We start from the raw sequence: 22,337 nt of genomic DNA on the forward strand, positions 1-22,337 counted from the left end.
TCTGTTGTTTCCACTCAGAATCTTGGCAACAAATAAGAAACTTGAGGGCACCTGTTAAGACAAGGGTTCAACTCTGGGTTAAAAGGTATATGAAGTTACTGGACACCCTCCGAGATTTTTTAATGAATCGGCTTCTGTTCTTTTCTGTATTTATCAGCAGCTACCGGTAAGTCTGGTGTGGGTCCCTTTTTGATTTCCCTGGTAAAAATTGTCTTAATTGCATAGATTCTCTCCCTTAAACCTCTTATGGCAGCTTTCAGACTCTGGTGTCAACGTTACCTTGCAACTGTCACCACTACGCAATTCCGTTCTGCTCATGTCATCACTGGGACAGGTAATAAAGGCATTTGAATCTCTCCTCTGAGCTCCAGGTGACCAATCTGGATTTCCTCTCACTTACATATCTGATTTTGTTTCTGCTTTCTTCATCTCTACCCTTTGATGGAATATGAAATCCCAGAAGCCATTTGGCAAAAGGATGGTGTCTGTGCAACTTGTTGGGTGGTGCAGTAATATGGTTGCTGGTGCGCAACCAGTCGAAGAATGCACAATGTTCTCATGCTCTCTGAGGAGTTGAAGGGCACACCCCTTGCAGTCCATTCTTTGCTAATCCATGATTTTAGTATTTTCCTTTATGTGAGTTAAAGTTGCTTCACTTCTACAACCAATAGTGTGTGTCCCTGAAACATTGGCTACTATGGGTCTCCAGATTCCAATGACATGCCATATCATACCATACAATGGCAGGCTATACAATACTGCACAATGACAAATCATGCAATACTACAAAATGACAGGCCATGCCATTCGATTACATACCATGCCATATTATACAACTGTGTGAATTTGTGTGCATTTATAACATTGTGCATTTTTAACGTTAGGCTGGAAATGAATCCACACTCAAATTTACACATGTACACTTACTTAATGCTATTAGTTTTTGAAATTATTCTATTATGACGTTAGAGTGCTTTTTCTTGGCTCATGCTAACTAGGCCTCAGTCAGGCCTCAACACCACCTTGTTTAAAGAGATGTCTCTCCCTGCACATTCACTGTTAATTATTTCTGCTGCACACAATTTAGCAAGCTATGCTTGTTTATTTCCACTGGCGTTGTTCCAGAAGAAAACTTTTCCAACATGGGTTCAGTAATGTTGCAACCATTCAAAGTCTCTTTCGCTAGGTCACTGTACTGCATTCATTCACAATAGTTTGCTGTTGTTTCTGTAACTAGTTTATCCTGCCATCTCTAGATGACATTAGCATAGAAGGGCTGAATCAATATTCATGTAGTGGGATAGTGCTTAGATGGAAGGCAATATGATGTTTATTAAAACTGTGCTCTTATCTCCTCAAATTCTAATATGTTTGCTCATATCATGATAAATTTGCAGTTTCCTATATAAAACCTCAATTTTGGTGGTAAGCCAGAATTTTCCTGAGATCTTTTCAGTGCTACTAGAGATGCTGTCGATTTTGTACTCTTTTTGCTGCTTTTTTAGGTCTCGGAATTTTTTTGATTGTGCTTATTATTCTGTACTATATTACTGAAAGCTATAATCACATGATTTCCTTATTGTACACTTTTGACTTTTTGTAATAAAGCTTTTTAAATGTTCGAGTTCCTATCAAGTTTGTCCTTACTTCGTTAACTGTATTTTTGATTTGTTGTATAGTGCCTTGTCTTGGGACATCATACACCATGAAATTGCGGTTGAATTGAATACTGTCCCTGACCTATCTACTTGTGGGCATGCTATTGAGGGGTCTTCTTGGGGTGTAAGAACTTGGGGGTACCACATGCCCACACAGTAACAGGCCATACCATGCCATAAAATGACAGGCCATAAAATACCATACAATGATGAGCTATACCATACCATGCCATACAATGACAGGCCATAGGATACCATACATGAGAATCCAATGACAGAACATAAATACCATACCATGTCATACAATGGCAGGCCATAAAATAAATACCATTTTATACAATGACATGCCATACTCAAGCATAACAAAGTATACAACTTAACTAAAAAAAATTAAAAAAAAAAAAATTGCCCAAGCCAATACATTTGCATAGGCGAGACCTACTGGCTTTGCCAATGCTTTATATAGATTTACGGCCTCTTTGATGGCTGAGCAGCACATAATTTGGAATTTGTTTTCACTCCTACAGTTATTCACAAACATCGTACAGCATCACATAACTTACTGCTATAGTTCGTAATCCATATGTAGTTTATAGAGTTTTTACTAAGAGATGTGTTTGGAAGCTGATGCAAAATCATGACGAGTTTTAATCAAAGTTTCCATACTTCTATTTAAGTTTGGTTTGTTGATGTGTTCCGTTAGTGAAGAATGGCATATATTATTTGGGAATGTGTATGTGGTAGGTGTGGCAGCTGCACCCTCCAGGGCAGAGTCTCACCCACACTGAGTTTTGCATGGTGTTGATTGTAATGTTAGTGCGACTAGTGATGTTCATGACAACCAATGTTCGCAAATATTTAAAGTAAGAGTAACATATGGTATAAGCCGGTCACTGCATGCAAAATGTTCTCAAATTTTGGTGTGTTGAAAACAACTATTCAGAGTTAGTAAACATATACAGATGTCTACTGGATATTTGATTTTCACTTATAAACAACATTAAAAAAAACAATGATTCCAAAGCTGTGAGCCTGTAAAAGTTGTTGTATTTTCACCGATCACTTTTTGAGTATCTTAATAGGAAGTTACCTATGTTAATTACTCTGTTATTTGAAAAAAGTCAATGGATTTGGAATTTTCCCTTGTAATTTTTAACTGTTTAGAACACTCTTCTCCAAATTTAGCATGTGAGCAGTTGAATTTCGAAGGCCGTTTCATCAGGTTTGCTTCAATTTGGTCAATGGGGACCAAAGATGTTAGGGGGCCAGAATTTGCGCCAATGAGTAGGATGTCAAATTTGACCAGAGAGACAGAAACGTGCCTCGCTAATACATGTACATAGGTGTGATCCTCAGTCTCTCTATTTTATATGGAAGAAAAATAAACATTATGTACCTTGATACCAATTCTGTTGGAAATTTCAATAAATAGTTTACAGTGGATTAATTTGAAGAAGACAATAGACTACGTACATCCACTAGGAAAAACAAGGAACTAGCCCAGGGGGTTACACCTTAAGCCCCAGGGGTCTGGATTCAGGACGTATATTGAGGATATCCACATAAGGTAAATTTAAATGCAACAAATCTAAATGCAACTCATCTAGATAGCCAATGGTTATCCTGAATATATCACCTGACTCAAGCCCACTACGATCTATGCTGGACAGCTCTGGAGTAGTTAAACTAATACATTAATTTAAATCAGTCAAAACCAATAACCACTTCCACAATGCAACGTAATTATTTAAATAGCTGTGCTGTTAATGTACAAAAACCGATATTCCAGGTGCTGGATGTAGTAGAAATTGTTTATAAATGGGCATCTAGAATTTTAGTGTCAACCATGATCCTACCAGAGATTGTGTTTGCTTTTCTCATTTTTCTCACCTACTGGAGAGCAGGCCTCCGGATAGACATGACTTTTAATGTGGGGACACTCTCTAGCACGGATCTCATTGGAACCTTCTTCTAAAAACCTTCGGAGCTCCAGGTTCTCCCTCATCAGCCGAACCTGTCGTTTTAGCTCGACGTTCTCAGACAACAGGTGGGTTAGCCATTCAGTGGGACCATCCATTCCTGGACAAGGCCTAGTCTTAGGTCAGGAGATGGCACTGGCCTGGCCAGCCTCAAGGTTCCATGACACAGCTCCACAGCTCCCAGTGCATTGTGACATCACTGTCTTCAGGACGAGCCTCCAGCCTCAATACCCAGCACAGGGAGGGAGCAGGCAATGCAGACAAATTGAAAACAAAGCAGCTATACAATACAAAAATGAAGCATTTTGATGGGCAACCAGGAGGTCAATATCTTTACTTCTCCATGTCATACAGCAGCGTACAAATAACCGTCTTTGACATATAAACTGAAATGTTTCTATCCCTAAATGAACTGCGACCACTATTACTGTTACAAATAGTGAACAGATTTACCAGTGGTTATTAATTTAGAGTAGGCTGAAATATGCAGTAACCCTAATCACTATCAGAGTACTCCTAAGTAACAAACATAGTTCTGTTCAACCCCGAAAAGCATCCTCTTTCATCGTATTTAATACATATATCTCTATATTGTTTGACATCTCAAAACATGTATTATTTTGTCACACTTGCTGTGCTTCAAAGACAGAGGTATACTACCAGGCTATGTCTTCCGACAAACTGCTGCTTATTTTTTTTTTCCTAACTTGTGTGTTTACAAAGTCCCCTCACTTTGCGGAGAAAGAAAAGTTATGTAAATTATGTGACAATCCTGCTGGAATACAGAGAGTGTGAAAGAATAGGCTGTAGGATGTCATTTTTTGTAACATACAACAAAATGTAAATGAGCGTTACACATTTGGCAGTTCCGAAACCAAAAATGAAGCACTTTTTTAAAATTTATTATGAAGTGTGATAGAAGCAACGATTTTAATAGGATCAAAACAAATCAAGAAACTTTTTCTTGATAATGCACAAATGCTGATTATTCACTGAAACCTGATTTCCTCACATTATAACTTATGTGCAAATGCGTTTTAACAGTAAAACTGTATACATGTGCACATTTTGTGGCCATTTCAATGGAAAATGTTCTGCACACATGATGCTTTAGTTAACAAAAAAAATCGCCTGCCTCATGTTCATTTAAGATAGGTGGGTTGCAATACTTTGTCATGCTAAAATGAAGGATGAGTCTCTAAAAACTTTGTGAAACACTAGTGTATTCTAGCTGGTGGTTTTTAAGGGCTAACATACTTTTCAGAGGATTGAGGCTTTCTAATCTTTAGTTCCAGATGCTGCAGCAAATCTGTTGAAATACCCTGTGATCAAGGAAATATTTTGAATTTCTTTCTTATACATTTCTTGCACGGGACAGTCAATGCAAGCTAGACAGAGAGGTTCAGAGCTCTCAAGATGTACCTTATAGGCAACTCGTTTCGCAATGATTTGTTTCAGTAAAGTATTTTGTGGACTTATGACATTGCTTTCAAAGCAGGGCTACTGAAGTGGCCTGTGTAGTATTTTGACTATTTTTAACATACAAATGCGCGTTACAAAGATAATATAATCTAGTTTTTCCAGTATTGTGAGAGAAACTCCAATCGTGTGAATACATGATACTGGGTCATTTGTCTTTTCATAAAATATTCCTCTGTTTGATTCAAATTTGTTTCAGTCTATGTAGAGTACAAGTGTCTGAATCTCCATAGTTCACTCCAGCTTTTGTATTCACTCAGATTACTTGACCAGCACCTGAGAAGTTCTGCCCTCCTTCAGAACAGAGAAACTCTTTCCCATGTAAGGACTTATTTATTACACCATCAGCCAGTTGTGGCTTTCTATCCAATGGCACTTTACAAGCTGTGATTTTCAGCCATAATTACAATGTAGAAACAATGTTAAACTACACGTCTTAATTGTTCAAAACACCAAAATTGGCTGCACACGTCCCACATAGCATGAGACCAGGTATCAGCTATCCCTGAGCATCACTCTGGCATTTCTCAGAGTTGTTACTCATTTTACTTCACCTGGTCTTCCTGGTCTTGAACCCTGGGTCATTCTGGTCCTGATGTTCTTAGTCTGGGGGTCCTAGTCCCTCCCCTCCTTGTCTTTCTCCTACTGGTCCTGATCCTCATCCTTCCCTTGGTCTTATTGTTCCTCCTGCTAGCGCTGATCATCCTTTATCTAGTTCTTCTTGTCCTGCTAGCTCACCTGATCTTAGTCCCTTTGGGTCCTTGTCCTTCAGACCTTGGTAATCCTGGTCCAGGTCATCTTCCTGGTGTCCCCCTCCTCCTGGACTTCCAAATGCTCCTCTTCTTTCTCCTTGCCCTCCCCAATGTCCTCTTGGTTGTGATCCACATTTTCTCCTGGTTTACATTTCATTTTCTTTTTGATCCCCCCACTTGCGACTCCTTGCCCTCCTTTCCATCCTCTTGGTTCTCCTCCTCTGGATATTTGAATTTCGGATCCTTCTGATCTTGCTCTTTCTGGGCTTGGTCCTCCACATTCTCCACCTCTGTTCTCCTTGTCCTGATCTTCCCGGAGACTTTTCTCCTGATAGTCCTGGTGGCCTTCCCCCCCCCCCCACTCCTTCTCATGGTGGTCCCTGTCTTGGTGTTCCTCTTGGTCTTCTTGAGTCTCCTGCTTTCGCTATTACTATTGGTCCTGGTTGTCTTTGTCCACCTGATGGTCTTGGTGTTCCTGTTCATCCTGGTGGTCCTAGTTGTGCTCTTCCTGGTTCTCAAACCTTTCATGGTGGTGATGGCCCTCCTGGAAGTCAAGGTTCTGGCTGTCATGGGCCTCATCATGGTCTTTGTGTCCGTCCTGGTACTCACCAGTATTCTGGTCTTCCAGCTCCTGGATCTCCTCTGCTTCCCTCCAAATGGTTCTACATTTCAACACTTCATCATCTTTGTCACACGCCCTCTCTCAACTGAAGTCTGCCAAATATGAACCAATAAATAAACCTACGTTTTAAGTAAATAGGCGTTCTAACTAGAAGTACGAAGAACACAAAGCACCTTTAGCCACATTATGTAATTTTTAGCCTGTCCTGCCTCCAAGCCTGTCACTCCACATTTGTAGCCAATTGTCATTCTGAGAGAGGCCATCCCAAGAGGGTATTAGCGATGGCTCAGTTAAAGTATTGACTGAAGGTCATTCCTTCAGTAATCCACTGAATCGAACATCTGTCAGCCTAGCCCCTCAAGAGTCCACCCATTCTTCTCTGCCCATTCTGCACCTAGCTCTGCCCGCATTCAATTCAGTCTGTCCACTTCCCTCCAGCATGCAGTCTCACCATAATCTGTCTAACGTGCCTGCTCCTTCCTCCAGTTCCCTCATTCTCCCCAAGTCTTTTGGCTTTCCCTTAGCCCATACATTTTCATCCAGTCTGCCTCTTCTTCTACAGGTATGCCCGTTTTAACTTCATCCTATCAGTTCTCCGCCACATCTGCCCCATTAGACTTGCTAACAAACCCCTAAGTGTGATCTGCCACCACCCAAGTTTAACCACTTGCTCATGAGCCTACTCCCTTTGCCCCAGTCTGCCCATTTTCCCCTAGTGTTTCTGCTTTACTCCCAACCTGCCTGTTTCCACCCTGCCTGTACATTCTTCCTTGATATTGCCCACTTTCCTTTCACCCTGTCCACTTTGTCCAGTTTTCCTACAGTTAACTTAATCTCCCCAAAAGACAACCACTTTCCCCTCAGTCGGATGCCGCTGTAAAGTGCCACTTTTTGGATGGTCACCCCCACATTTTGCTGTCAGATGCTGTGGTTTTTGACCTGTTAGTGTACTGAGGCCTGCTAACCAGGCCCCAGTACCAATGCTCTTTCCCTTGAATTATACATCGAACTGCATTGGCCAATTGGCAAGCACCTTACTACCCCTGTAAGTCCCCAGTAAATGGCACCCAGAGCAAGGGTGGTAAAGTGGATACCAGGGCTGCAGCACTGCTTGTGCCACCCTGGATACCCCAAGTACAAGACAGACTGCAGAACTGCCATGTCAGCCTGCTGCTCAAGTGAGACTCTTCCCACACCAGGTACTTGCAGGGTCCCTTTTACTGGCCATGGACAGGTCAGTTGCCCCCAAAGGCAGACCCCCCTCTGGCCCAGTGGGCAGGGTGCACTGTCTCTGAGTGAGGGCATATGTGCCGGAGCACATATGCTCCTGTGCTGGCATTTCAACTGCAATGCTGGCCTGAATAACTGGCGGTCCATTGGATAACACAGGCTGGCATCTGACCACCACTCAGATATCCAGCTCTGAAAAGGCCTAGCCAATCCTGTTGTGTTTGATACCAAACACTGCTTTTTAACCCTGAACATTATGCTCATGTTTAGGATTAAAAAGCAGATGCCCAGGTTGCACCCTTAGAGGGTGCCCACCGAGTTACCCAGTCCTGTACTGTTTTGGTGGGCTTTCTCAAGCTGCTGCCACCACAGACAGAAGTCTGACCTTCTGCTGGTGGTGCTAGCACCTTGGCAGGACGTAAGACAAAGGGCCTGGGCAGGAAGAAGGTCACATCTCCTCCCTCCCAGGCTAGCTAGTGAGAAAAGCATCAGGTGGGCAGCCTCAAAGGCTTCACCAACCTTTGATGTGCAAGTAGTTGTCCCCCTCCCCCCCCCCCCAGTAGAAGACCAAGCCTTCCTGCCATGCCTAGCCGGGCAGGCAGGAAATTAGATATGCAGGAGTTGTGCACCTCCCTCAAACTAGCCACACATTTGAGGTTGGGCCAGGAGGTCTGCATAGGCAAGGAAGGGTTCTGCCATCTTGGCAGACCACTTAAAATAGTGGGTTCTGGGTAGACAGTGACATACTACCCACAGGAAGTCGTCACTAAAGGGGCAGACTAGCCGCTGGAAAGTAGCCCATTGGCCAATGTCCCTCACACCCTTAAACACCCCCAAAACCAGGATTTAAGGGGCACCCCTGGCACCAGATCTTAGATCTCATCTGGGCAAGAAAAGAGAGGCACAAAGAGATGCCTGGACTAACAACAGGACCTGGACTCCAGCCCCAGCACAAAGAAGAGGACACAGAGTGACCAACGAAGACCAGGACTGGAACTGTGTGCCTGGCGTGTGCTAGTGGTGAAAACTTTTTGGTCCTGCCCAGAGGACACCGAAACCCCAAGGAAGCCTCCCCTGACTGGTGGCACCAGTCCCCTGAAAATTACAGGAGTAAAGAAGTGCTGAGGATGAAGAACTGCGACCTGACGGGCTCCGAATGCCTGAACCCAAAGATACTCAGTGTCCAGCATCTAAGGAATGGAAGTGAGGCCTGTGCCAAGTTTCAAGCCTCTACTCCCCACCAAACTGCCTCCAGCCACCAGAAAGTTTGTGGACCACTCTTGCAGCTACCAAGGCTTGTTGGATGCTTGTGCGAAAACAGACATCCACACGATGTTCACTGACTCCAGAGCACCCCCCCCCCAGCATAAGGACTGACGTCACCAAAGACCACCCTCCTGTGGGTATGCAGCCTGAAGGAAGTGACGGACTGGCGCAGCAAAGCAGCTTTGGCACAACCAGCCAGGTGATTGACAGCTTGGAGCTACATCTGCACCCTGAGCCACTGGAGTAGGTGGTGAAGATCAAAGCATCGATTCCTGGTCCTGGCCTCCCAAAGACCTCTACATCCAAAGTTTAGAGTGCAAGTCAGCCCCCAAGTACAGTTTTGCACAGAGTGCAAAACCCACCACGCACTGCGGATCGTTCAGCACCAAGGACAGCCAAGTCACCTCTGCAACCAGACTCCCTGGGCAAGGTACCAAACTTTTGACTGTTGACTTTTTGTCTAGGTCCCCGTAGAACCTAAAGTTTCTGTGGGGCAACTCACCCTAGAAGTGCCCAAGTACACACTGCTATCTGCAAAGTACTCTATTTTCCAGAGACATACAAATTCAAAACTCTGGCTGTACAAAAGCTTCAAAGTTTGTTTTGGTGTCTAAATTAAGATTAAAATCGAATCTATTTTTTTAAATTGCTGTCAGATTTCATGTCATTTACTTAGCGCCTATGTTGCTAATGTGAAATGCTTTACACATGTTCCTCTAAGTAGCCTGACTGCTCTCTGCCATACTACCAGGAATGAGCTAGGATTTGCTAAGAGTGAATCCGAGGTCCATTAGTGGGTATTGTGTTAGTATTCCATGGTTAGACTACCTAGTCATACCATATCATTCCTTCACCTTGCTACAGATGCTTAGCCGTGAATTCTGCCACTGTACACCCGAGGCATGCCCATTTTTCTTTCAGCCTGCTGGCTTTGCTAGAGTCTGTTCACTTTCTACTCATCATTCCCACCTTTCCCATCTAGCAGTTTTCCCATTTTCTTATCAACCTGCCCTTTCCCCCTGTTTACCTATTTTCCCTACAGAGTCTGTCCACTGTGCTCTTAGCTTGCCAGCGTTCCCTCAACATGAATGATTTAACTTCAGTCTGACTTTTCACCATTTTCTTAATGTGTCCATTTTCACCAATCTACCAATTCTTCCTCAAATCCGTCCACTTTACCCCGAGGCCCTGTTCAGCTTAGAGTCTGCCACTTACTCTCTAGTTTGCTAATTCTCCTTCTGAATATGCCTGATTTTCACTCATGGCCAAGTCCCACATCCGCCTCCACAGATCATACCAGAAACCTCTGTATCATGCCAGATGTCAAATTCACAGTGACTAAACAGGTGAATGCAGAGACCTCATCCTCTTTCCCCATACTCCGAATGCTTCACAAGATTATTTCAAATGGCTCCCCATGCCCACAAGATGCACTATCACACAGGTCTTCATAACCAGCAGACTGGACTATGGCAATAAGCTCTACATCAGCATCTCCAACCAGCTCACTAAAACACACCAGACCATCCAAAACACTGCCACCAGACTCATCCAAGACATCCCCAATGGCACTCACATCTCTCCGCTACTCACAGAACTACACTGGTTACCCATCCAGAAACTATGCCAATTTAAGCTGCTCGTCCACGTCTTCAAAACCCTCCACAACACCAGAAATGTGTACCTCAAAAACAGACTTCAACTCTACCATCCAATCAGACAGCTATGCTAAGCCTCACTCGCCCTCGCACATGTCCTCCAAATCCACAGAAGCAAGTCAGGAGGGCACTCCTTCTCCTACATCACCACCAAGACCTGGAATAAACTCCCTCAACATATCAGATCTGCCCCCTTTGCTACTCAACTTTCGCAAGAAACTGAAGTCCTGGCTGCTCGACTAGGAGCTCCGCCTGACCTACGTTGCTGCTCCAGTGCCTGGATACCCTCACGGGTGTTACTGCACCATACAAATCAACCTAACGTAGCATAACAGCTTGCCCACTTCTCGGTCTACTCATTCTCCCCACAAGCCTGCATGCTTAACTACACTTTGTTCATAACCCTCCCTAATTCTTCCTGAACTTTGCCGGTTCTTCCTCGCATTCCTGTGGTCTACCAACTCCTACAGATTCTGCACACTTTTTTCTGAGTCACCCCACACGACCCCCGTCCACCTGCACCCACCTCCCCACCCTCGCCTACCTGCACCCACTCCCCCACCCCCTCGCCTACCTGTACCGACTCCAGCTCTCTGCCCCTCCTCTCCCTCCCCCCCAATTTGCTGACTCTCCATGATTCGGCCATTTCCCCTCAGCCAGTTTGCTTTCCCCGGTCTGGCTGTTCTGTTCAGTCAGCCTGCTTAGCCCGAGTTTATCCATTCTCTTTCCCGATTCTGTCTGCCTGTCTGCTTTCCCCCGGTCTGCCCATTTTCTCCTTAACCTGTCAGCTATCTTGAGTCTCCCCATTCTCGGCTGGTGTCTGTTGTCCTCTCCTGCTCGTTTTATCCCCAGTTTGCTCTTTCTCCACCAAATCCACCTGCTTCTTCTGCAGCCTGCCCTCTTCTCCCGAGGCTGTCTGTTGTCGCCCTAATCTACCTATTCTCCCCTAAATTTGCTGACTCTGAAGTCTGCTTGCTTTGTCCTCAGTCTGTCCACTTTCGTTTCAGTTTGCTTGGTCTTTCCTAGTTTACTGCCTCCTGTCCCTCAGTCTTCCTGTTTTCCCCATACACCTGCCCACTTTCTTCTCGGCCTCTTTGCTTTTTCCCAGCCTGCCCTTTTCCCGGAGTCTCCCACGTTCACATTTTACCTGTTCTCCAGAGTTTCTTAATTCCTATTCAGTCTACCTGCTTCCCCCAGACTGCCCACTTAACGCCGGCTGATCGTTCTCTCCAGTCTAGCCACTCCACGGACTGCCCACCAGTCCTGCCCAATTTCCACTAATCTTGCCTGCCCTGCTTCCCCCAGTCCGTCCATTCTGCCTCGAGTCTGCCCACTTTCCACCGGTCCACCCACTCTCCACTGAGCCTACTCTCTACACTGAATCTGCCTACATTCCCGTCAGATTCCCTCACTTTAAGCTCTACTCACCCCACCCAACCCAGTCTGCTCATCATACCTACCCCCAGATTCTTTCCATTTTCCACCACTCTGCCCATTGTCATCTCACATCTGCACTCTTTCCTCTGTGCCTATTTACAGTCCTACCTGTTATACTCAGTTTACCCGTTTTCATCCAGTCCTTCAATTCTGCCTTCTTTTCCCTTGGCCTGGCTGCCCCTCTGTTTGCTAATTCTCACCCAGATTCTGTCAGCTTTCCTCAGACTGCTGCTTCCACGTGCTCCCTCTTCGCTCCAAGTCTTCCCACAGTCCCTTCAGCCTGCCCCCTTATCCCCAGATTGTCCCCGAATCTGCCCACTTTCCATTCAGGAAAACCCCCATACTGCCACGTTTTCTTTAACCTGTCCTCTTTGACCCCCGTCTGCCCATCAGCTTGTAAACTTTAAGCCTGGTTATCACTGAGGAAGTGCGGGGGAAAGACATACCGAGGCTGTCACTTGACACGCTCGTCATGCAATGCATTCACAGTTGGGAAAATTCTTTGCTAGCACTTCTTTTAATGGCCGCTCATTCTAACCATGAATTGTTCACGTTCAGAAAACAAGTGCGAGTTTGGATCAGGATTTTTTGTATTTTTTTTAAATTTTTTTAAACAGCCATCGTTCCTGTAAGCCGGCGGGTGGCGTCATTCGGCTCCGCGACGGTCTTGAACGGCCTCAGATGTGACGGTGCAGAGCATCCATAGGCTCCGCCCCTAAATGCTAATGGCCATTTTGTCTTTCACTCTTGCGCACCGTCAAATGCAGATCAACCATGACAAATCAGAGGTGACAAGAGTGTCAAAACTAACTTGGGACCATTTTAACAAACAAAGAAGTCCACCACACAGAACGGAGAGGACGGAGGGAGGTGAGGTATCTGTTTAGATACAGGAAGAGCGTTACAGAAGTAACTTGTTCTTCTGATGGACACTTGTAAACCTGTCATCTTGAAGGGGATATATTTTTTAGGCATGCAATCTTTGTTGACATTTGGGTGTTGGTAGAACTGATGAAGTTGGGAGCAGAGCTCTGGATCTTTGTGGAAGGGAATGGAAAGAAAGGAATTGATATCAGCATGAAAGGATGGCACATATGTACAGCTCTGCATGTCTCTTCCCTGGCGGCGTGAGTCCGTCACAAAGTCCGATGGCACCACTTGCCAGCAAACTTCAGCAATTGCTTTTTAAAAATTTAGATCCAGTCTGGCGCCAGAGATTATTCTGAAGGTAAGAACTCTACAGTCAGAAGTAACAATCTTAAAGTGTGTTATTCAACAATCAGCGGGTGACTAGACACTACCTCTGAGGGTGCAATGACTTTTACTCTTTTACATTTCTAATAATCTCAACGGTTATAAGAGAATGCGACTGATTCTGTAAAACTAACATCTCATGTGTTTATGAGTACTCAAACATTCCAGTCAACTCAGGCATCGCCCACTCCAGTGGGAATTCTCATATACAATACTGCGTGGTCGTGGGGGTAATAGTACACATTAAAAAAAGACTTAAAACTGCAAGGTCGCCTTCTGTGAACTTCTTGCAGGCATAAACCCACAACGTGGGAATACAATTCAGACTTGCATGTGCAATTAGCTTTGTAAATCGGACCTCTTGGGCTAAAAAGAATCAAAGAAAAAAAGAATTAAGGAAAATCTGGAAGGTACGCCAGTTTGTCAAAAGCCTAGTTGGCAGTTTAACCACTGGAAGCTGCACTATTTTTGGTACAGCAAATGTTAAAATAAGCAGTAAACAAAACGACCTATGATCAGATTGCAAAGACTAATTAAGTAAATTAATTTGTCTGTAAGGTAACAGAAAATAGAAAGTACAGCCCTAGTATACTGCATGGGTTTTAAACAGCTACCATATGGGAATTCATGCACACTAACATTATAATAAATACATCGTGACTATTTGTTGCTACTGTTCACATTGTAACTTTATTCTTGCTAGAATTATTGTTTTGTTTGAAACTGAAAAAACAGCAAAAACACTTAAAAAAAGATGTCAGCAAGGATATGTCGATCGTTCTATGACTTTTTAATGTGGCCTGATTAAAATTCAAATATTATTGTATGGAATAAAAATAAGTGTGAATATATCAATGTTTTCTGTTTGTCAAGGGATGCAAAACTTACGATCCTTAAATAGTCAATTTAATTTGCTATAATTAAGTGAACAATGAAGGTAACTGGCCAGCTACTATAATTGTCCAACCTTATTGTAAAGGTACCAACATAAATACCTATTCGGACTGATTCCAACCAGAAGAGAAGCAAATAATGAGTTTTTCTGGCCACATTTTTCATCTAGCCAAATGATGAACAGGAATAGCATGGATGCTATTTGTCTATGTGACAGCAAGACACTTTGGGACTGATTTCGTTGGGCCTTCTGACTTAAATTGCGGCACACGTGCAGATTAAAACTTGCAGATAATACTTAGGTTGTGCAAATTGTGAAAATATAGAATATTGTGTCGAATTAGCATATATGAAATGCCAGCAAAATGTACCACAAAACTGGATAAAGCCTTCGGCGGTTTACTTTTAGGGGTAGCTTTCTGTACAAACCTTAGTGATAGATTCCAGCTCAACAGGAAAGCTGTCACAGACACATGGGGCGAATATACACTTTATACACCGGACACTGATTGGGGGTTCTCACTTTCGAAAGGGCAAACATGGTGGAGTAGAAAATCTGATTGTGATCACACTCGAGTCTTTCACATCAGAAAAGACAAAGAGAAGGACGACAGGGGAAAGGAAAACAGCTGATCATGATGCCTCAATGTTAAGCTTAAAACTGCCCCAAATCTAGGATTCACCACCCCCCCACACTGGTCCTCAAAGCACATTTCCCATGCGTAGTTCATCCTATGACTATCTCAGCATACTGCATTTCAATGCATGTACCACCAATTATTTCCTGCACAAATCATCATTGGTAAATACAAGTGAACATTAAAAAATAACATTTTCGTTTGGCATTATCCTCGGATTATGTTTCGTCCTCTGTTGCACCATCTTTAGTGGGTGATAAAAAATAGTTGTAGGACAGAATACTCATGCCTTGGAGACTCTCTTCAATGTCAGTCCACTTAACTTTTATATGTCCGATTTCCTCACATCCAGCGTTAATCATCGCCATCACCATTCCCAGCGACAAATGCCCTTATAAGGAAAACGAGCTGACGATGCCTAGCACCTCACTGGTGAGGGCCATTAATTGGCCATTTACTGATTCCCAGGACTAAGCATGTTTTCATCCTTGCCGAATCCATAGCAGTCTTCTCTGGTGAAGAGGCATTTCTTCCTGGTCATTCATGCCACAGTAAAGTGGCCATGGCCTTTTTGACAACACTGTCTTCAATTGAGGCTGCAAGATCATTTGGCATCTATGCCAGCAAGGTCACCCATTTCTGCATTAGACTAGTTAGATCATTTCATTGCTTGGTAGGTCTATCTGTATTGTGCGTCTGTAATGGGCAGTCTCTGTTAAGTATCTGTAAGTAGCCGGCTAGAGTTGGACACTGCCATCCATCTAATTTCTCCTCCGAGGAGCAGTGTTGTGCGTCTATAAGAGTGTGGAGAGTTTTTGTATACGTAGGTAGTGCAGAGAGCAATGTAAATCTGTATGTCGTGGTGGAGGGCTGTGAATCTGCGAGTACAACATCATAGCTGGTGTGGTTTGACTGCAGTTTCGGTCTGTGGTTGTGCTGTGTAACTACATGGATCAGCCAGGATTGTATTTTGTTTAATGTCCCAAAGAGTGTGTCTAAGAGTGGTGAAACTTGTGTATCAGTAGGCATTAGTGTCCTCAATGTATAATTTCTGACACAGCACACTGAATAAGCACCAAATCTGTCCTGGATGGAGAGCCCCCTCCTCCTCCGGCCCGTAAGACACTTCCATTTGGCTCTGAGCTGTCAGATCTTCAGCTTGCCAGCCAATCGGCTCTGGGGGTGCAGTCTCGAGAAGCGCCCCAAGGTCCATATGGGAAAAATGTTTCTATAGGACGTGTAGCTAATCGCACAGCTTTTGTTGAAGACTCCAGAGATGTTCTCCTAATGGGAAAACAGAAAGAATTGTTAAGGATCTGTCAAAGTTCATACTTGCCTATAGCAATGCAAGTGCTGCGTTCAAAAGGGAGGTGCCACCCAAGATGGACCTATTTAGATGATGAAGACAAGCCACTAAGTGACCCACTTGAGACCTTTTTTTTTTTTCTTCTAACTTTCAGAGATATGTTGGAAAACTCAGAGATAGGAGGTGGTAGATGAAATATAATTAAGTTACTTTAACCAGCAGTAGTCAAGCCAAAATAATTTGAGCATCAACCTTGAAGACTTTGCTTGCGTTGTAAGGCAAGACTGCACATAGAAAGCGGCGCAGTGCTCTTACCAAGTGCCATATGTGGTTAATGAAGAATGCAGGGTGTTTGTTAGAACTGTGATGTTCAGTTGCTGAAGGGTAATGCACTTGAGATAGATGTATTATCTGGTCAGGGAAGGAAGTAGTGCATTTGCTAGAGCTTAATATCTGTGGTGAAGAGGCATAGTGAACGGAGTGTGGTCTTTGGTTCCGAAAGACGGGAGTGTGACGTATACCTGACGAGGTTTAGTGGATTTCTGAGGAGTGTAATATTTGGTTGATGAAGAGGGGTATGGCACTTGCAGTAAGTGCAATACTTTGCCCAATCTGAGTTTTAGGGGAGACAGCGGAATTAAGTAATCAAGCAACTGCACCGTACAGTTCATATTTTTAATAATAGTTCACTAATGCATTTTACAAGGTATGGCGCCCTGGTGAAACGGGATATATGGGTGATGATGAAAGGAAGTGCAATTTTGTCTCTTAATAACTTCTTTATTTTATTCTCTCATAGATAGATAATGCAATGAAGAGAATTTGAGGTATGACTGAGGTCATTTAGGTGGCCATGGCAACCTCGGCGGTCTTTTTACAAGACCGCTGAGGGACCGCCGTGCGGAAGACCGCCAGTGGTGGCGGTTTGCTGCTCGGCCTATTATGACCGTTGGCAGATCTCAGTCCTTTTACGGACGGAGAGCAGCCAACAGCCATACTGGCGGGAGGCGGGGAAGTGAAGGTTGCTACACCTCCACCGCCACGCCAACAGAACACCGCCCAGCGAATCACGTCCTGTGATTCGCCGTGGAGGTGTTCTGTTGGCGGTGTGGTGTCGGCGGAGCTGCCCCCATGGCTCCCGTCCCCTCCCGGAGGATCGACGGAACAGGTAAGTCGATCGTCCGTTAGGGGAGGGGGGTGTTGTGTGGGTACATGGGGGTGTGCGTCTGTGTATGTAGGGGGGGGTGTGTGAGTGCGTGTGTGCTTGCGGGGGGTTGCGTGTTTTGGGAATGAGTGCGTGCATGTCTGTGGGTATGTCTGTATGGATGTGTGCGTGTATGTTTGTATGTGGGTGTGCGTGTCTGACTGTGTGTGGATGTAGGCATGTATGTCAGCGTGTGTGTGTGTGTAGGTGGTGCCTGCGTGCGTGTCGTGTGGGTATGGGTGATGTGATGTTGGGGGTCGGGTGGGGAGGGGGACCCTGCCACCTTTGAGTGGTGGCAGGGGTGGTGGGGGGTGTAGGGGAGGGAGTCGGGGTGGGGGAGACCCCTATCATTGCCAGGGAAGGAATTCCCTGGCACTGATAGTGCTTATCGCCATGGATTTCATGGCGGTTCAAACCGCAGGAAATCCACGGCGGTAAGCCGGGTTAAAATACCGCCGGCGGTATAGTGACGGCCGCCGGGCTGGAGACCCAGGTCTCCAGCCCGGCAGTTGTCTCCGCCCTGGAGGGCAGAACGGAGAACCGGCAGATGACCATGGTGGTAACCGCCATGGTCATAATACAAAAAAAAAGACCGCCAGCCTGTTGGCGGTCTTACCGCCGCTTCTCCACCTTCCGTCAGGGTCATAATGACCCCCATAGTGTTAAAAAGATGCAGTAATAAACTTTGATAATAGCCCCTCCGTATGGCTTCATTTTATGTAAACATTTTCATGGTTAAAGGGGTTTTGGGGCAGTTGGTTGCTATTTATTGGATAAACAGTTCATTTGTTGATGAAACTAAGTGCTACATAAACGTACTGGGTATCTACCCTATGTGACGCATACCTGTTTATTTTATGAATATGAATGAAGAACTGCTTCAAAAAAAGTTAAATGAATATCATATTTGGTGGGGGAAGTAGGTAGCCCTCTTGCTATGCATGTGATGTTTGGCTGAAGAGCAGTAGTGCCCTCGAGCAGTGCTTTAAATGGGCCGGTACTCTCCGGTACTGAGTACCGGCACTTTTTTATTTTGAGAGGAGTTGTACCGGCACACCTCAAGAAAAACGTAATACTTTCAATTGGATAGTACCGGCACTTCTCAGAAACAAGCTTTAATTTCTCCATTTCAAGCACTGCCCTCGAGAGGAGCGTGAAATTTGGTTGCTGACGAGGGGTAGTACTGATGCTGAGTGGGAAATCTCGTTAGTCAACAGAGGGATCACCCTTGTGCGTGTGACATTAGGTGAAGGTAAGACACTTGCTGACCCCATGTTACCTGACTGATACCGAGATGTAAGGCACTCACAATGAGTGAAGTTGGATTGGTGAAGAGAGATAGGTTACTTTTGTGGACTTTCATCAGATTTCTGATTTCTGAAGAGGAACAAGAAACCCATTTACAAAGGTAAGTTATCAGGTCGAGCAATTCACCTCTCAATTCAACTGCTACCAAAGTCAGTGTTTTTTCTTTAACAACCATCCTTAAAAGGACTATCTCTAAATGACGAAGCAGTCTGTCTCAAAACCCAAGCAGACATGAAACGAAGGAACACTCCGGAAATGCCTATTGCTGGTGATAGTTAGCGATACAGAACTGGGGAAAAATACTGTTTTTACTCTGCACTGGAAGGACCCTTTACTGAGGGGAACGCATGAGGATGAATACACATTTCAAGTTTCAGTTTAGAAATAAACGTATTTTCTAAAATGTCTAGAGGTCCTGCATCACAGACAAGGCTGTAAAGAGCCTTCTAAGTCTGTGCGCACAGCAAGATGTCCCAGCTAACTATCTCGGATGTCACTTTGTCCTACCTGAGGCCAGTCTCCATTGCTTTGCTGTCTGTCAATCAAAACCTGGATGCCTTTTTCAAGAACTGCAACATTTGGAAACCTGTTCAGGAACACGGAGAGACATTTATAGCTTCAGGCATAGACATGAACACACAGCATATGCGGTACACTGAACGACCCCCAGAAACAAGCAAAGCAGACATGCAAAATGACAAAACGAAGATAGAAATACAGGTACAAACAGGAAGGCAAGTGCTACAGACAGCAACACCAACACACACAAAACAGAGGGATACCCAGGCAGACGAAAATACGCACGAGGACAAAAACAAGCACACTACATATGACATGAGCACCAAGACTAACTCTCAAACACAGACACACAAATAAAAAAATATATAGAAGTGGAAATATAGGCGCAAACACTGAACTAGAACAATCCCATATAGAAAGAGATGTGAACACAGACGCACGTACGCTACAGTAAACTGTTCCATACAACACCATAAGGTCCATGTCATATAGTTTACTTTCTCTACTAGCTAGTCCCGATGACAGCAAGAAGGCAGCCTGCTCAGAGAAAAGTTTCAGCTAACGTGGAAGACAGGGTTCAGCATTCCACGTTTTAGTACTGACCTCCCACCCCTTTTCCTGAATCTGCGGCAGAGGGATGATGGTTTATTGTAGCCATCTCAGTGGGAGAAAAAGGACAGTTCTCTGTGTGAGGAGTGGTAGAATTGTGCCAATGACAAATCTGTGCACTGAAATCAACAGCTTGACGGTCAAGGTGTATCTATGGAGCTTCTATAAAGAGTGTATGGCGGCCGCAGTGTGACCCCATTGAGCTGGTGCCCAGGCCCAGCTCTCCAGCTACCTCTGTTGACCCTAAGCTCCAGGATCTGCGTTCCTCCAGGAACCCTATCTTCTTCTGCATTCTTCCTGCTTCCGCACTGCTCTTATCAAGCCTCTTCTCGCTTTCCCGTCCTTTTCTCTGCTCCTTCTCTTTCCTGCCCTTTTGCTGCTGCTCCTGGTCTCTTTCCTGTCCTTTTTTCTTACCCCCGCTTCAGTTGTTTTCCCTATTGCTTCGTTCTCACTATGGGCCAGATGTAGCAAAGGGTTTTACCCATTCTGTGTCTATGGGAAAATTAGTTGGTACATATGGCCCTATATTCCTACATTCATTTTCGCTTTCTTCTATCCCCTTTGAACCCTTTAGCTCATTTTTTGCTGCTGCACTTTCTTGTCCTTTTCCCACTCTTTTCTTGCCAGTCCCACCCAACTCCTCCTACCTCACAGAACCTAATTAATGGCATCTGCAGTGCAGCTGCCTCAAAGGCAAGCCTGTCTGCCACTTTGACCGCCCTCTGCACCCTCGACCCGGGATGCTGCCATGAATACTGCAACTGCGCCTCACTAGACTCTGCGGTAGGAGCTTTCACCTGCACCCTCTGCCACAACACACATGCCCCCACCCCTCTCATCAACACCAGCTACCCCCCCACAGACTTGCATACACCTTCCTTAACACTTTCTCACTCAGTAAACATCTGGGACCTTATCGACCCTCTCACACCTGACATGGTCTTCCAAACTGAGGCCTTGCTCAACCCGGAGTCAGCACTCAACATTGCCACCGGACAGAATCATCCATTACAATTGCATTAAGAAGCCAGGTGGAGGAATCACCATCATCAATAGAGACTCCATCAAATGCACCACCGCCACGGACGTCACCATCCCAACAATGGAACACCACAACTTCACTATCCAAACTGGTGAGAAATTCACCAGTAGGGGAAACCCTTGCATACCGTCCACCAGGACCGCGAACCACCTTCTGCAACCTCATCAGCGATTTCAATGCCCCTCCACGCCATCATCTCGATGGACTATATGTTCCTGGGCAACCTCAAATTTCACTTCAACAACATAAACCACCCTAACCTTGCTAACCTGAACAACATCCGCCTCACCTATCTCATACATGACCCCACACAGATCGCAGGCCACCAGCGTGACGCCATATTCACCTCCAGAAAACCCAAACACAGTTACACTACTAAATTCATATGGACTGACCAATCATCTACTTCATCATCAAAACAGCCATGCCCTCCCACCAGACGAAACCCAATGCTGCTCGCCACAGCTGGAACAAGGCCTCAGAGACTGAATGGACCAACACCCTTGCCCTCAACTCGCCCACACAACATGAACTAGGATGATAGAAGCTTCAACAATAGGATCACTGACTGCACCAACATCATCCTCCTCATCAAGACTGAGAAACACAGAAGATCCACAAAGCAAGCCAGCAGGTACAGAGAGGACAGCAGGACAGCTAAGCACCACTGCAAGCACCTTGAGAGAAGGTGGCGCACCACCATAGACCCAGCCAACAGAACCACATACAAATCAGCACTCAACCTCTACCACCGCAAACTACATGAGATAAAAAAAAAAAAGCCCTGGCATCGCACATTGAAGCTAACCCCAGCTACAGTAAGAAACTCTTCTGCATAGTTAAGGAATTCACCAACCACACAACGTCGAAAAGGAACATCGCTCCTTCTCAGGTCCTATAAGACAGCCTTGTAGAAAATCTTCACCCCCCCAACTCAAGCCTGAAGACTTTAACAGCCATACCTCCACACACACGACCAACCCAAGGCTAACCACCTGGAACCATCTTATCACTCAGGACACTATCATGAAATCCACCCCCTCGGGGGCCCATCCAGCCCATGCACTTACCATATCCTCAACTTAGGAGCATCCAGGATCAGCCTCAAACTTTCCACTCTACTCAACATCTCACTTGATTCTGCAACTTTCCAGAAGACTAAAAGCAAGCAGAAATCAAACCCCTGCTCAAGTAACCTTACGGCAGACCCAAATATACTCAGCAACTACAGACCCATTTCCATGCTCCCATTACTGGCCAAAGTCATCAAGAAAGCCATTAACCAACAACTCATCATCTATCTGGGACACAATCACCTCCTGGATGACTACCAATCCGGATTCGACAGCAACCACAGCACCGAGGCAGCCATGATCGCGGCCACAGACAACATCCGGGTCCTACTCGACAAAGGAGAGACAACAGCCCTTATTCCCCTAAATCTATCAGCACCCTTCAACGCTGTCCCCAACCACATGCTCA

At 45.0% G+C, this 22,337-nt stretch overlaps 2 protein-coding genes across 3 annotated transcripts in view; both read right to left on the reverse strand.

The window, feature by feature from the left end:
* Window positions 1-3,735, reverse strand: part of SPATC1L (spermatogenesis and centriole associated 1 like) — a 90,376-nt gene extending 86,641 nt beyond the window's left edge. Inside the window, exon 1 of the mRNA XM_069221550.1 lies at window positions 3,549-3,735. Within this exon, the coding sequence (XP_069077651.1) occupies window positions 3,549-3,735 (187 nt within the window). The remainder of the gene's footprint in view (window positions 1-3,548) is intronic.
* A 10,268-nt stretch (window positions 3,736-14,003) lies between these two features.
* LOC138285500 (lanosterol synthase-like) overlaps window positions 14,004-22,337 on the reverse strand; it is a 192,421-nt gene continuing 184,087 nt past the window's right edge. For both annotated transcript variants that reach the window (XM_069225489.1, XM_069225488.1), the window contains 2 exons: window positions 19,193-19,271; window positions 14,004-16,151 (listed from right to left, as the gene is read on the reverse strand). In XM_069225489.1, the coding sequence (XP_069081590.1) occupies window positions 16,014-16,151; window positions 19,193-19,271 (217 nt within the window). In that variant the 3' untranslated portion in view covers window positions 14,004-16,013. The remainder of the gene's footprint in view (window positions 16,152-19,192; window positions 19,272-22,337) is intronic.

The sequence above is a fragment of the Pleurodeles waltl genome, chromosome 3_1 (assembly GCF_031143425.1).
Source record: "Pleurodeles waltl isolate 20211129_DDA chromosome 3_1, aPleWal1.hap1.20221129, whole genome shotgun sequence".
In the NCBI taxonomy this organism is placed as follows: Eukaryota; Metazoa; Chordata; class Amphibia; order Caudata; family Salamandridae; genus Pleurodeles; species Pleurodeles waltl.